Below are 15582 nucleotides of genomic sequence, written 5' to 3'. Positions count from 1 at the left end.
TTTTATTTTTTTATTATGGGGTTCCATTTATGTCATATTTCGTGTATCTTATAAGACAGATTGTTTATTTTTTCTTTGTCATTTTGTGAACACCAAAATGCACTTTTTCCCCAGACACTTTAACAACACAGTACAGTACAGGTGACGGCGTAACCAAATGCTCTCAGATGGCCCACAATCTCAGGAATGTCAGTGCAAGTTGACTGAAAAACATAATCAATTTTCACTGTCAAGCAAGGGCCTCCGGTAATGCCGACAATTTTCACGTCGTAACCTGCGTCCAGTACTAGGGTGTTGGGGGGGGGGGGCTGATACAGACACAACAGGTGTACAGTAAAGGCTTATGTCTAAATCAACATATGGGTCACCACCTGGCCCACACCTTGGCCCACTGACACCCTGGCTTATATTACCCCTACCCGTCCTCCTCCCTCCTGTGTGTACATGTGTCTGTGTTATGTGTGTGTATGTACATGTGTTGTGTTATGTGTGTATGTACATGTGTTGTGTGTGTGTACATTTGTTGTGTGTGTATGTGTGTGTGTGTGTGTATGTGTGTGATGGTTCAGTGTTCAACATCTCCATAAGCAAAAGGAAATCATTTATTCAAACACTGTAGAATTCCTTTTTTTTTTTTTTTACTTTTTTTTTAATATTTTTCACCCACAAAGAATAATTCAGTCTCACTCATCAACATAATTATCATACATGTGTTTAACCCATCATCACCATCATCACCATCATCATCACCATCATCATCACCATCATCACCACCATCATCACCATCACCACTACTCCATCTCACCAGGTTATGTACAGTATATTGTCAGCGTGTTTCTTGGCACCCCCTTGTCAGGTAAGTGTTGCACCTGTGGTAAGTTTGACTGTGGCGATTATAAGCGTTTGGCAGGGTAGGAGAGGGTAGGTTTGGTTAGGTTTTAATGTGATGGTAGGTTAGGTTAGGTATTTTAGTGTTGTAGTTTTGTGTGTGTGTTGTAGTGTTGTGTGAGTTACAGAAAATAACACACACACACATCTCAAATGGGTCAACACATTTATCCTTGTCTAGCATTAAAATCACAAGACGTGGCAGTAATTAGTATGGCTGGAATTAACTGTACTTGTGTTTATTAATTTGTGATCACCTAACCTAACCTAAGACCAATTATAACATGAACCTTACCTAACCTAAACTAATCTAAGACCAATGACAACATGGACCTAACCTAAACTAATCTAAGACCAATGACAACATGGACCTAACCTAAACTAATCTAAGACCAATGACAACATGGACCTAACCTAAACTAATCTAAGACCAATGACAACATGGACCTAACCTAAACTAATCTAAGACCAATGACAATATGAACCTAACCTAACCTAAACTAACATGTTTGGTAATGTCTGCTGTTTCTGTCACATTCATGATGAGTTTATGTTTTGGTGGTGATGGTGACAGTGGTGGTGGTGGTCGTGGTGGTGGTGACAGTGGTGGTGGTGGTGGTAATAATAATAATAATAATAATAATAATAATAATAATAATAATAATAATAAACGGTTTAGTAATAGAGTTGCAGTCGGTGGCTGAAAATATTCAGACTTACATTTGATTTAGACATAATGATATAATATGCATTGAATACATTTTCAGGGCTGTACAGTACATAAATCAGGAGTTGTTCATTATTTGAACACTAGATGGGATGGTGCTGTCCTTATATCTATCGGTGCGGGCTCTTATGGGCTGTATTTTGTTGTAGTGGCGGACTGCATGAGTTGGGTGGGGGGCTGCAGGTGGCAGGAGGTGGCAATGATGAGGGTGGTGCAGTAGTCCACTGCCAAACCTTTCCAGTGCTTGGTGGTGGAGGTCACTGAGGGATGGCATTTCCAGGGTGGACAGAGCGTTGGTGTAGCCGGAGTAGTCTGATCCGAGCATGAATCTGCAGGCCCTTTTCTGTACCTTCTCTTGCTGTTGTTGGGTGGAGTTGAGAGAAGACGACCAGGCTGGTGACGCATACGTTAGTTTGGGGAGAATAAAGGCGTTGTAAATGGTCCTCAGCTCTGGCGTGGGTGTCCCAAGTGACCTAAGTCTTCGTAGCATGTAGAGACGGTACGAGGCTGCCTTGACTGTGTTATTTACATGGGCCTTCCAGTCAAGTTTGTTGTCTATAGTTACACCCAGGAGTTTGGCAGACTGCACCAGCTGGAGAGGATGGGCACCCACTGTGACTGCTGGGGCTTGCACTGGAGTGGTGGCGGTATTGATGTGCATGACTACGGTTTTGGTGTGGTTGATGGTGACCTTGTTCTCCGTAGTCCATGCCTGTAGCCTGTCCAGGGTGCCTTGTAGCGATGAGTAGTCTGGTGCGGTGTTGTCCACTGAAACCCCCACAGTGCAGTCATCCACGTACTTCCACCTGTGAGGAGTGTCCGATAGAGCGTCGTTGATCAGGATGAGGAAGCACAGTGGTCCCATCTTGGTCCCCTGGGGAACACCGCAGGTGAGGTGTTGGAATGTGGAGACCAAGCCCTAATACCTCACTGCCTGGCGACCCCCACTCAAGAAACTGTGTGGGGTGACGTGGTGGTGGGTGGGTGTGAGGGTGGGGTGGTGGTGGTGGTGGTGGGTGGTGGTAGGGTGATGGTGGTAGTGGTGGTGAAGATGGGGAGGAGTGGTGGTGATGGTGGTGGTAGGGGGTGGGTGAAGATGGTGGTGGTGGAGGATGGTGGTAGTGGTGGGTGGGTGGGTGGGTAGGTGGGTGATGGGGAGGTAGTGGTGGTGATGGTGGGTAGGTGGGTGGAGAAGATGGGGGAGGTAGTGGGTGATGGTGGTGGTAGGTGGTGGTGGGTTGTGGTGGGTGGTGGTAGGGTGGACAGTGGTGGTGGTGGTGGTAGTGGTAGTGATGGTGGTGGAGGTGGTAGTGGTAGGATGTGATGTGGTGGAGGTGGTAGGGTGGTGATGGGGAGGGTGGTGGTGGTGATGGTGGTGGGAGGTGGTAGTGGTGGTGATGGGGGAGTGGTGGTGGTAGATGGTGGGTGGAGGTGGGTGAGTAATGATGGTGGGGTGGTAGGGTGATGGGTAGGGGCACATGGTGGTGGTGCAGAGTGGGGGGAGGGTGGTGATGGTGGTGGAGGTGGTAGTGGTGTGGGGTAGAATGGGTGGATGGTGGTGGTGATGATTGGTGGTGGGTGATGATGATGATGGTCTTGTTGAAGGTGGTGGTGGTGATGACGGTGGTGGTGATGATGAGGAGGTGGTCTTGTTGGAAGGTGGGTAGTACTTTTGATTGTTGCGATGGTGATTGGTGGTGTGGTGGTGGTGTATGGTGGTGGTGGGTAGGTGGTGTGGTGGTGTGTGTGGTGGGTATGGTGGTGCTGTGGTGTGGTGGTGGATGGTGTGGTGTGATGGTGGTATGTGGTGGTGGGGTGGTGTAGTGGTGGTGGTGGTGTAGTGGTGTGCTGTGGGTGGCTGTATGGTGAGTGTGGTGGTGGGGCATGGTGTGTGTGGTGTGGGTGGTGGGTATGGTGTGTGTGGTGGTGTGATGGTGATGGTGTATGATGTGTGTATGGTGGTGGTGGTCTAGGTGTGTGGTGGTGTATGGTTGGGTGGTGTGGAGTGGGGTGTGGTGGTGGTATGGTGTGGGATATGGTGTGAGATGGTGTGTGTGTGGTAAGTGAGGTAGGGCTGTGTTGGTGTGGTGGTGGGGCAGCTGGTAGCGGTGTGGTGGTGGTATGGTGAGGGTGGTGGCTGTATGGTGTGGTGGTGGGAGGGTATGGTGTGGTGGTGGTGGATGGTGTAGGGTGGTGGGTGGTGTGGTGGTGGTGGCTGTATGGTGTAGGGTGGTGGTGGTGTGTGTGTGTGTGTGGTGGTGGTGGTGGTGTGGTGTGTGTGTGTGTAGTGGTGTGTGTGGTGGAGGTGTGGTGGTAGGTGGTGTGTGTGGTGATAATAATGGTGACGGGTGATTGGGACCCCCACCACCTGTTGAACCAAGAGCTACAGGACGAGGAGTGTGGCAGCCAACCACCACTCACCACCACCACCACCATCACCACTACCACCATCACCACCACCACTACCACCATTACCAGCACTTCACTGTCACTCACTACTACCACCACCACCAACACCACTACCACCACCACCACCACTACCAATTATACCAGCACTACCGTCACTACCACCACTACCACCACATCACCACACCACCACCACACCATCACCACCTACCACCACCACCATACCACCACCACCACCACTACACCACCACCACCACCCACCACCCACCACCATGACCATCACCACCACTGTCACGCCACTACACTACCACCATCACTTCACACTAAACACTAACAACATACGATGGCACCACATTATCACCCAACCTTTCAACATTAACGTACACACTGAGCCACCACCTGTCACTGAGCCACCACTGTACACACTGAGCCACCACTGTACACATTGAGCCACCACTGCACACACTGGAGCCACCACTGTACACACTGAGCCACCACTGTACACATTGAGCCACCACTGTACACATTGAGCCACCACTGTACACATTGAGCCATCACTGCACACATTGAGCCATCACTGTACACTGAGCCACCACTGTACACATTGAGCCACCACTGTACACATTGAGCCACCACTGTACTGTAGTGGTCTGATAGTAACTCGTGTGGAGATTTTGTGTAGTATAGTATAAGAAGAGCCTGGGGGCATGAGGTGCCCAGCTTATATGACCTGATGATTAAACTCCAACTTAAGGGGTTAGGGTAGTTGGAGAGTAGTAGGTAGAGGTAGAGTAGGGGTAGTAGTGGTGTAGGTAGGGAGGGTGAAGGAAGAGAGTAGGGGTAGGGGTAGGGTACATTTAGGTGAGATTAGAACTGTTAGGTTGGCCTAGGTTAGGTTAGGTTAGGTTTGGGCAGGTTAGGTTGGATTAGGTTAGGTGTAGTGCTTCTGTTTACTGTCGTGTAGTAGAGGAGTCGCGGCCCCTCAAGAGACTCACTTCTCACACAAACATAAGCGTCAGTGTTTGTCTTGTGGGTTTTTATTTAACTCAATAATGATGTTGTCTTTTGTTCCCTGGTAAGTAACATATGAACTAGGTTAACGTTAGATTAGGTTAAGTTTGGTTTATATCTGTTTTCTGTGACTTGCTACCATCGTTGACACTTGAGGTCGCCATAGTCCTGTGAGTGTCATTAAGGCTTTGAAGTGTTTGTATTGAGTAGAGACAAGATGTATTGGCCAGAGTAAGCATGTGGTGATGATGAGGGCAGGTGGGGCGAGAGTGTATTAGGGAGGTTACTAGGTGGGTGCCCTAACAGTGGACAAGTGTGTCAGTTATCTTGGTACAGTTGTGTGTGCCGCCATGACGTTAGGCGGCCCTCGTGTGCTGGCTGGCAGAGACCGCTCCAGGTGACACGATACAACAATAAAGATTTACCAACGAACATACAGCATGTAGTGGACTTGATGACGCTGTCTCAAGTTGTGTATCTGGGGTGGGTGAGGGTGCCAGACTGTGTCACTGTGCCAGAGGTTGGGGAAGGGGGGGTAATGGTCGTGCAAGAACACCTGAGGGAGGGGGTAATGGGGGGGGGTGACCTGATGGACACGACGCACGCAAGGTGGGGGGGGGGGCGACCAGACAAGTAGTGGTGTCGACCAACTGCTGTCCTCACTCAGCACGTTGTAACACACAGGGTCGTGACTGTGTGTGTGTGGTGAAGATAAACCGACTTAAGTGTGGTGAAACTAAACAATAGTGAACCCGTGTTTGTGTGGTGAAGATAACTCTTCTAGTGCAGTATACGGTACACAAGTTCCGTTACTCCTCTCAGCCAACAAGTATCTTATATTAGGTGAGTAGTGAAGTGGTTCCCTGCCGTACAGTACAGTAGTTAGGTTAAGTGACAACAGTGGTCACAGCGTGAGGTCAGCTGGTAGGTCGTACAATACAGCTCCAGGGATTCACACAACTTGAAGAATTTGTGGAACTTGCAGAGCGTGAAGAACGTGCGGCACTGTAATATTCGCCTTGTATTGTACTGAGAACTTAATCGTCTCAGAACATGATTGATTACAACTACACATTTCATTCCCCAGTAAACAAAATTATCGCCACCGAAACATGGCCTTTTAATTATCCCGTATTATTTTCGTTTGTTTTTAAAGTTATGTGTGCCACCTCCTTGTCCATGATAATCAGATAATTGTAGGTAGTATTATGGATGTGTGTGTGTGTGTGTAGGCGTCTTCAGTACAACACCCAGCAATAGTAATGAGTTCCGTGCGTGGTCAAGTGTCCCAAGACCAAGTTGACCAAGTTACCCTCAACATAGAAAACGGATTCCTTAAATACGTCATTATATCCCTTTGTTTACATCAAGGCTGCTCTGATGAACACCTTGGTCCCGTGACGATGCCAACCCTCTGAGTACGATGACATAACCCCTTGAGTACAATTATAACCCTTTGAGTACGACGACATGACGTTTCCCTCGAGTACTACAGCAGTCATTTACAAAAGTCGCCGCAAGATCTAAGGTTGTATCTCAATTGGGGTCGATGCTGCTACTCTGGGAAGTGGCGAGAAGTAACACACACACACACGCACACGCACACACGCACACACACACACACACACACACACACACACTGGATGCTTAGTTAATTTTTTTCAGGACGACCGTGACTGTGAGCCTCACTATCCGACTAATGCCGACGACTTCTTACCTGGGGAAAAAAATATAATATACCGTATCCAAGATTTCTTCCAACTTTTATACCTTGTCTTTCCTTCCCTCCTTCCTTCCTTTCTTTCTTTCTTTCTTCTTCTTTCTTCTTCTTCTTTCTTCTTTCTTCCTCCCTCCCTCCCTCCTCCTTCCTCCCTCCCTTCCTGCCTTCTCTCCTCCTCCTCCCTCCTTTCCCCCCTCCCTCCCTCCCTCCCTCCTTCCTTCCTTCCTTCTTCCTTCCTTCCTTCCTTCCTTCCTTCCTTCCTTCCTTCCCTTGGTGGTGGTGGTAGTGGTGTTGGTGGTAGTGGTAATGATGTTGGTGGTAGTTGTGCAAGTATAATGGTTGTACCTACTCATTGTCTCGTGTGTGTGTGTGTGTCCTACTACGCCAGAATTAAAACTAAGGCGAGGAGGCGGAGCGGAGCGTCTCTGAGATATTGTCAGGGAAAACCCGTCAGTTGACTCTTCTCGTCCCTGTGCCTTTGTCCACTAATTGTTTACGTCGTATTAACTGCCTGCCTGCCTGCCGCCCACTCTCCCTCCCTACCAGCCTCCCAGCCCGCCTCCCACTCGCCTTGCCTCCATCCCTCCCACCTTTCTCATAACAGGGTAATGTGTGTGGTAGGACTAGGTGTATGTGTGTGTGTGTGTGTGTGTGTGTGTGTGTGTGTGTGTGTGTGTGTAATAATAATAATAATAATAATAAACGGTTTATTAATAGAGTTGCAGCCAGTGGCTGAAAATATACAAACTTACATGTGATTTAGACATAATGATATGCGTTCAATACATTTACAGGGCTGTACAGTACACCTTATCACGTGCATTGAACATGTCACCTCATAGCCAGTGGAAAGTTACAGGGGATGAATCTGAATATAAATCAGATGTAAATAACCCATTTACATAATATTTCTGTTGATGAGACGGGCCATTACATCGCTCGGTCACCACTGGCCAAGGTCCGTGAGGCCTAAATAAGCTCACAGAGTACAGTACATCCTATACAACCCTAACCGTGTTATAAACATAGGTGTAGACACTAAGCTGGGGACTCTACTACTGTAGGGGTTTATCTACTATAGGGGTCCTATACTTTAGTGCCTTTTGGGTTAAAATTTAATGAATAATTTTCATCTTGGATGACACTGACTTATAATAACAGAAAATAACATGACTTCAAACACAAACATTACTGCCAATATCAAAAGCAACATGGCAGAAATAATCTTCGCCTACTTAGTGTTTAAGAACGCATCTTCTTAGCAATGTACAACTTTTGCTACTGTAATCACGTTGGATGAATGAGTGTGTGGTGCTTAAGACTCTTTTCAACGAAACATTCATTTTTGCGGAGAGCAATGGTACTGAGTTGTGACGGGTTCAACACAGCATGGCTGAAAATTACAGTCTGATACTTTTGTAGAACTATCATATTTTTTTTTAAGAAGATGTGTCTTTGACATTATTAAAATATGTAGTTTTAAAATTATGAACATGGGTATGGGGGTAATGGCAACGGGCCTGAGGTCGTTAGGAGACTGTGGGGTAGGGACCTTGGGGATAGGGGTGACAAATGCGGTTTTCCTTTCATTAGGGCATTTGCTTTGCTTTGTCTGAGGGATGCATTGATAATAGAACAGAGGGGGGTGGCAAGTTCGACTGCAAACTCCTTGAAAATTTTATTTGGGAGGTCAATTGGGGTCGTGGAGCGTTTGGATTTAAATTTCAGGAGTTTGTTGGCGATTTCATATGGTTGGACACTGGGAGGGGGGGAGGGGGAAGGTAAGTAAGCTGGGAGGAGAGTGAGGTCAAGACTGGGTAAGGTATGACATATGGTAGCAAAATGGTTATTAATTATCTCAGCTGCCTCCTGACCGATGCAGACTTCCTTGAGGCCGTGCACTTTCCTGGGATAATAAGACTTCTTGGCTGATTTGATTTCCCTGATGACCTGGTTATGTAGACTTTTGTACAGGCGATTGTTGGTGTAGTATGCCTTGTTGCGCTGCTCAATTAGTCTTTTGATACGGGGCGTAATCCACGGGACATCATCGAGGTGGAAAGAAGTGGTGGTAGGCTTTGGTGATAGTGTCCAGGTAATTATCCTACTTGTTCTGCACATAGTCTACCGTGATCACTTCAGTCCAGGGATACCGGGTCACCCATTGTCCGAAACGCCGCCTGGCAGAGTCAGGGGTAGGTCGGTAAGTCCTGGTGACATGGCGGTCGTGAGATGGTAGGTGTAGGTGACCACAGTAGAGACAGGTGGGTGTGGCGTCACATGAGGGGCAGCGGCTGGGGAGGAAGGTAGTGGTTGCCGAGATCAGTCATGATGAGGTCCAGGGTGGCATTCCCATGTGTAGGAAAGTCAACTATTTGTGTAAGGTGGAGGTGTTGGGTGATGTCACTGATGTCTAACTCATTAAAGTCACCGCATATCTCTAGTTTAACACATGGAAATCTGGATCTCAGGGAGTCTGCAGCGTCTATTATATGAGTAACCAGTACATTGGCGGGGTGATAACAAACACAAACAATGAGAGAGGCAAGCTGAGGTACATTAACACCTAGGGGTGATGGTTTAAGGTCACTGCGACAGTACAGCACTACACCCCCACCTCTCCTGTCCTTTCTAAGGTGGCGAAATAATTCCTAGTTTTCTATGGCACAGATCTCAGGAACAATTTGCCACGCCTCGGTAATCGCCACAATACCTGCACCAACTGACTTCACTGTGACACTGACCTCCTCCACCTTGTTGCATAAAGATGTGACATTGGACAGCATAAGAACATAAGAAAATAAGGAGTCTGCAATAGGCTGGTTGGCCTGTGCATGGCAGCTCCTGTCGAGAGTTACTACCACTCTCTATCATCCATGAATCTATCCAGCCTCCTTTTGAAACTTTCCAGCGTTCCAGTACTTACTACAAAGTTGCTAAGCTTGTTCCACTCGTCCACCACCCTATTTGTCTTTCACTGCTTGTGTGTGTGTGTGTAAAAGTAACGTGAAATACAGTAATGCCCACGCCCCACCACAACCACTGCACCCTACCACACCACCACCACTGTATACACACGTCAGTCTGGTTGAGTCATGGTGAGGCTGTGCGTCATACAGATATACAGTAAAGGTATGCTCAGGTTGCCAGAGCACCACCACCTCCCTGATTACCACGCCAAAAGTTGACTGTAGAGGAGGAAAAAACGCCGTAAGTTGACTGTAGAGGAGGAAAAAACGCCGTAAGTTGACTGTAGAGGAGGAAAAAACGCCGTAAGTTGACTGTAGAGGAGGAAAAAACGCCATAAGTTGACTGTAGAGGAGGAAACAACGCCATAAGTTGACTGTAGAGGAGGAAACAACGCCATAAGTTGACTGTAGAGGAGGAAACAACGCCATAAGTTGACTGTAGAGGAGGAAACAGCGTCATAAGTTGACTGTAGAGGAGGAAAAAACGCCATAAGTTGACTGTAGAGGAGGAAACAACGCCATAAGTTGACTGTAGAGGAGGAAACAACGCCATAAGTTGACTGTAGAGGAGGAAAACAAACAAGTTGACTGTAGAGGAGGAAACAACGCCATAAGTTGACTGTAACTGGAGAGGCCACAAACAACGAAACAACGCCATAAGTTGACTGTAGAGGAGGAAAACACGGAGAGGGAGGGAAAGAAGGAGAGAGAGGAGGAAGGGAGGAGCAGAAAGTTAGATATGACGGTGGGGCCGCATGATGACCGTCAGCAGGGACCGACTACTGAAGGAGGGAGGTGATGGTATGACAACCTTCACCCACCACTACTGACGGAGGGGAGAGGGGGGGACGGGGGGCTGAAGTAGGAAACAATGAACGCATGAAGAGGAAGGCTGAGACTGGGAGAGTTATATGGAGCACAGAGAGAGGGAGGAGAGAGAGAGAGGAGAGGGAGGAGAGAGAGAGAGGGAGGGAGAGAGAGAGAGAGAGGGAGGGAGGGAGGAGGAGGAGAGAGAGGTAGTCACCAAGTATTTTTTAGTAGCTTGGTGTCTCCCACCACATTGTAACCCTCCTCACCCTCCTCCTCCCCACCCCACCTCCTCACCTCACCTCACCTCCCTCCCCCCCACCACCTCCCTCCTCCCACCCTCCTCACCTCTCCCACCCTCACCTCCTCTCCACCACCCACCTCCACCAATTCACCACCCATCACCCACCTCACCCACCATTCACCCATTCACCACCTCACCCACCACCACCATTCACCCACCACCCACCTCACCCATCCACCTCCCACTCACCTCACTCCACCACCCACTCACTCCACCCATCCACCTCACCCACTATCTCCACTCACCACCATTCACCCACCACCACTACCATCCACCCCACCCATCCACCCCACATCGCCCACCCACCTCACCCACTATCCACTCATCCTCTTTTAATATAATGTTTACATGACGTGTATACAGAGATTACAATTTGAATAAATGTAATGTGTGTGTGTGTGTGTGTGTGTGTGTGTGTGTGTGTTTTACCAACATTCCCTCCGAGGACAGTATTGTGGAGACGGAAGAAATAGCTCGTTGTCCTTGAGTGTTTTGTTGTTTAGTGAACCGCATAACACACACACACACCGTACAAGACTCGGTCGTGTTAATCAGTTGTTTGTGGCCATCAGCAACGTCTCCCTGGCAGGCTGTCTCTTCTGTACTAAACGTCTAATACAACAGTCACAGGGCCTAAGGCTTCATGGCCCTTTCACCCCTTGTTGAGGAGGACACAGCCAGCGCGTACCTGTTGAGGACGTGGGTGGTGAGGCCGGGGGTGAGGACGTGAGGACGTGGGTCAGGGGGGTGAGGACGTGGGTCGTACAGGACGTGGGTCAGGGGGGTGAGGACGTGGGTCAGGGGTGAGGACGTGGGTCAGGGGTGAGGACGTGGGTCAGGGGTGAGGGTGAGGACGTGAGGACGGGTCAGGGGGGTGAGGACGTGGGTCAGGGGGTGGGGAGTGGGCAGTGGGACGGGTCAGGGGTGAGGACGTGGGGTCAGGGGGGGTGAGGGTGGGGTGTGAGGACGTGGGTCAGGGGGGTGAGGACGAGGACGGGGTCAGGGGGTGAGGACGGGGTCAGACGGGGGTGAGGACGTGGGTCAGGTGGAGGACGTGGGTCACGTGGGGGGGGTGAGGACGTGGGTCGGGGTGAGGACGGGTCAGGGGTGAGGACGTGGGGTCAGGGGTGGAGGACGTGGGTCAGGGGTGAGGACGTGGTCAGGGGGTGAGGACGTGGGTCAGGGGTGAGGACGTGGGTCAGGGGTGAGGACGGGTGGGGGGTGAGGACGTGGGTCTGGGGGTGGACGGGGGGTGAGGACGTGGGTTGAGGACAGGGGTGAGGACGTGGGTCGGGGTGAGGAGGGGGGGCAGGACGGGGTCAGGGGTGAGGACGGGGTCAGGGGGTGAGGACGGGGGTCAGGGGTGAGGACGGGTGGGTGGGGTGAGGACTGAGGATGAGGTGGGTCAGGGGGGTGAGGACGTGGGTCAGGGGTGAGGGTCAGGGGTGAGGACGTGGGTCAGGTGAGGACGTGGGTCAGGGGGTGAGGACGTCAGGGGTGAGGACGTGGGTAGGGGTGAGGGGTGAGGAGGAGTCAGGGGGTGAGGACGTGGGTCAGGGGTGAGGACGTACGGGGTCAGGGGGGTGAGGACGTGGGTCATGACGTGGGTCAGGGGTGAGGACAGGGGTGGGTCAGGGGTGAGACGTGGGTCAGGGGGTGAGGACGTGGGTCAGGAGGGTGGGGAGGACGTGGGTCAGGGGGGGGAGGACGTGGGTCAGTGAGGACGTGGGTCAGGAGGACGTGGGTCAGGGGTGAGGACGTGGGAGGTATTGGGGTGAGGACGTGGGTAAGAGGACGGGGGGGTGAGGACGTGGGTCAGGGGGGTGAGGACGTGGGTCAGGGGGTGAGGATGTGGGTCAGGGGGTGAGGGACGTGGGTCATTGGGGGTGAGGACGTGGGTCATGGTGAGGATGTGGGTGGGGTGAGGACGTGGGTCATGGGGGGGTGAGGATGGGTGGGGGGGTGAGGACGTGGTCTGGTGGGTGAGGACTGGGGGGGTGAGGACTCAGGGGGGTGAGGACGTGGGTCATGCGGATGAGGATGTGGGTCATGGGGTGGCCAGTGTGGGACAGACAGGAAGAATTGTTGGGTAAGGAACATTTAGCAACAGACAGACATCCTCGTGTGTTGGGTTGAGACCTTCTATCCCCTTTCCTCTCTAACCTTCCCCTTTTTTCCTTCCCCTTTTCACTACCCCTTTTCCTCCCCTCCCTTTTATGCTTACCTTTTCCTCTCCCCTTTCTCTCCTCCTCAACTGCTGTATAAATGACCACTTGATTGACATTGTGCTGTATTGAATTTACTGTACTGAGAGAGACAAGAGAGGGAGAGAGAGAGAGAAGAGAGAGAGTGCAGGTAGAGATGCAGGTAGAGAGTGTGGACAGTGGGCCAGTGTGTCGGAGTCCTGTGTGACCTCCTTGGCACCATGTGTAAGGATGTTGTAGTAGCACTGTAGGATGTTGTAGTAGCACTGTGGGATGTTGTAGTGGCACTGTATAAGGATGTTGTAGTGGCACTGTAAGGAAGGATGTTGTAGTGGCACTGTAAGGATGTTGTAGTGGCACTGTAAGGATGTTGTAGTGGCACTGTAAGGATGTTGTAGTGGCACTGTAAGGATGTTGTAGTGGCACTGTAAGGATGTTGTAGTGGCACTGTAAGGATGTTGTAGTGGCACTGTAGAGATGTTGTAGTGGCACTGTAAGGATGTGTGACTATGGATGTTGTAGTGGCACTGTAAGGATGTTGTAGTGGCACTGTAAGGATGTTGTAGTGGCACTGTGGATTTGTGTGGCACTCAGGTTGTTGTAGTGGCACTGTAAGGATGTTGTAGTGGCACTGTAAGGATGTTGTAGTGGCACTGTAAGGATGTTGTAGTGGCACTGTAAGGATAAATGTGTAGTGGCACTGTAAGGATGTTGTAGTGGCACTGTAAGGATGTTGTAGTGGCACTGTAAGGTGTTGTAGTGGCACTGTAAGGTTGTTGTAGTGGCACTGTAAGGATGTTGTGAAGGTAGCACTGTAAGAGTTGTAGTGGCACTGTGGATGTTGTAGTGGCACTGTAAGGATGTTGTAGTGGCACTGTAGAGATGTTAAGTAACTGTAAGATGTTGTAGTGGCACTGTAAGGATGTTGTAGTGGCACTGTAAGGTTGTTGTAGTGGCACTGTAAGGATGTTGTAGTGGCACTGTAAGGATGTTGTAGTGGCACTGTAAGGATGTTGTAGTGGCACTGTAAGGATGTTGTAGTGGCACTGTAAGGATGTTGTAGTGGCACTGTAAGGATGTTGTAGTGGCACTGTAAGGATTTTAAGGTTTACAAGATTGGTGGAGCGCGTGGTGGGTTGGTGAGTGAGGAGGGCGTGTGTGTGTTGTGGGGGGGTGGCGCGCGGCAGTGTGGTAGGAGGCAGCCACGAGCCAAGTGCCCGACTATGGCTTCCGCTGACCAACCCAGCACACAACCCTCCAGGTGGGTGGTGATCCCTCTAGTGCCACACCATGTACTATCACACCCTCTAGTGCCACACCTTGTAGTGCCACGCCATGTACTCACACCTTGCCATGATATCACACATGCCCCTAGTGCCACACCTTCCCATACTGCCACCATCTTCTAGTGCCACAAATGTACTGCCGTATCTAATCTCTCATCTATTGCCACACCCTCTAGTGCCACGTTATCAGGTACCACACCAAGAAGTACTATACCATGTAGTGCCACACCATGTAGTGCCACACCAAGGAGTACCACACCGAGTAGTATTACAGTATCTAGTGCCACACCATGTAGTGCCACACTATCTAGTGCCACACCATGTAGTGCCACACCAAGGAGTACCACACCGAGTAGTATTACAGTATCTAGTGCCACACCATGTAGTGCCACACTATCTAGTGCCATACTAGTGCTATCTAGTGCACAATATATACTAGTATTAACATTAGTGCCACAGCCACCATGTAGTGCCACACCTCCATTTTGAGGGCATTTGCGAACATTGTATGAAGGAGATTGTGTAGAGTCCCGCCTCACTGGCCACCACCCTGACGGTGCTTTCTTGCTCTGCTCTGGGATAAAGTGTTCAGCTGTGAAATAAATGTTTGGTGTACAGATCAAAGTGTCGGCAACACCTAGTGAACATTCAGCTCATAAAAACTGTGTTGGGGAAAAAGTGATCCGTTGAGGGAAACATAAAGACGGTCTGTGTAATACTGATCCTGTGACGGGAGGTAGTGATGATGGTGGTGGTGATAGTGATGGTGATGGTGGAGAGATGTGGTGGTGATAGTGGTGGTGATAGTGGTGGTGAGATGGTGGTGAGATGGTGAGATGGTAGATGTGGTGGTGATGGTGGTGAGGTGGTGGTGAGAGGTGGTGGTGAGATGTGGTGGTGATGGGTGATGGTGGTATGATGGTGTGATAAGGGACCGCTACCACCAGTTCACTATCAACACACAGAGTAAACAGGTCGGGCTCTGGGAACACTGCAGCTAAATCTAGATTAAAACTTGGTGGCTGTTAACCTTCCGTGTCTGCCCACGACCACCCCTGCTACCCACGACCACCCCTGCTACCCACGACCACCCCCTGCTGCCCACGACCACCCTGCTGCCCACGACCACCCTCACCCACGACCAGACCACCCCTGCTGCCCACGACCACCCCTGCCCACGACCACCTCGTTGCCCACACCCCCTGCCCACGACCACCCCTAGCACACGACCACCCCTGCTGTTACCTACGACCACCCCTT

General features: G+C 50.3%; 1 protein-coding gene across 3 annotated transcripts in view; it reads left to right on the top strand.

Annotated features, from left to right (window-relative positions):
* Positions 1-15582, top strand: part of LOC121864475 — a 68543-nt gene that overhangs the window by 5309 nt on the left and 47652 nt on the right. Inside the window, exon 1 of one of the 3 annotated variants that reach the window (XM_042363504.1) lies at positions 5696-5875. The exons of 1 other annotated variant lie outside the window; for it this stretch is intronic. Coding sequence is in view for 1 of the 2 variants with exons in the window: in XM_042363503.1 (XP_042219437.1) it covers positions 14260-14297 (38 nt within the window). In the remaining variant the exon portion in view is untranslated. Of the gene's footprint in view, positions 1-5695; positions 5876-14219; positions 14298-15582 lie in introns of those variants that run through there. One more of the 3 variants, XM_042363503.1, reaches the window with a different exon arrangement.

This window comes from Homarus americanus, unplaced genomic scaffold (assembly GCF_018991925.1).
Source record: "Homarus americanus isolate GMGI-L3 unplaced genomic scaffold, GMGI_Hamer_2.0 scaffold25860, whole genome shotgun sequence".
In the NCBI taxonomy this organism is placed as follows: Eukaryota; Metazoa; Arthropoda; class Malacostraca; order Decapoda; family Nephropidae; genus Homarus; species Homarus americanus.
The sequence above is the reverse complement of the archived record's forward strand: the minus strand, read 5'-3'. Positions and strand labels throughout refer to the sequence as shown.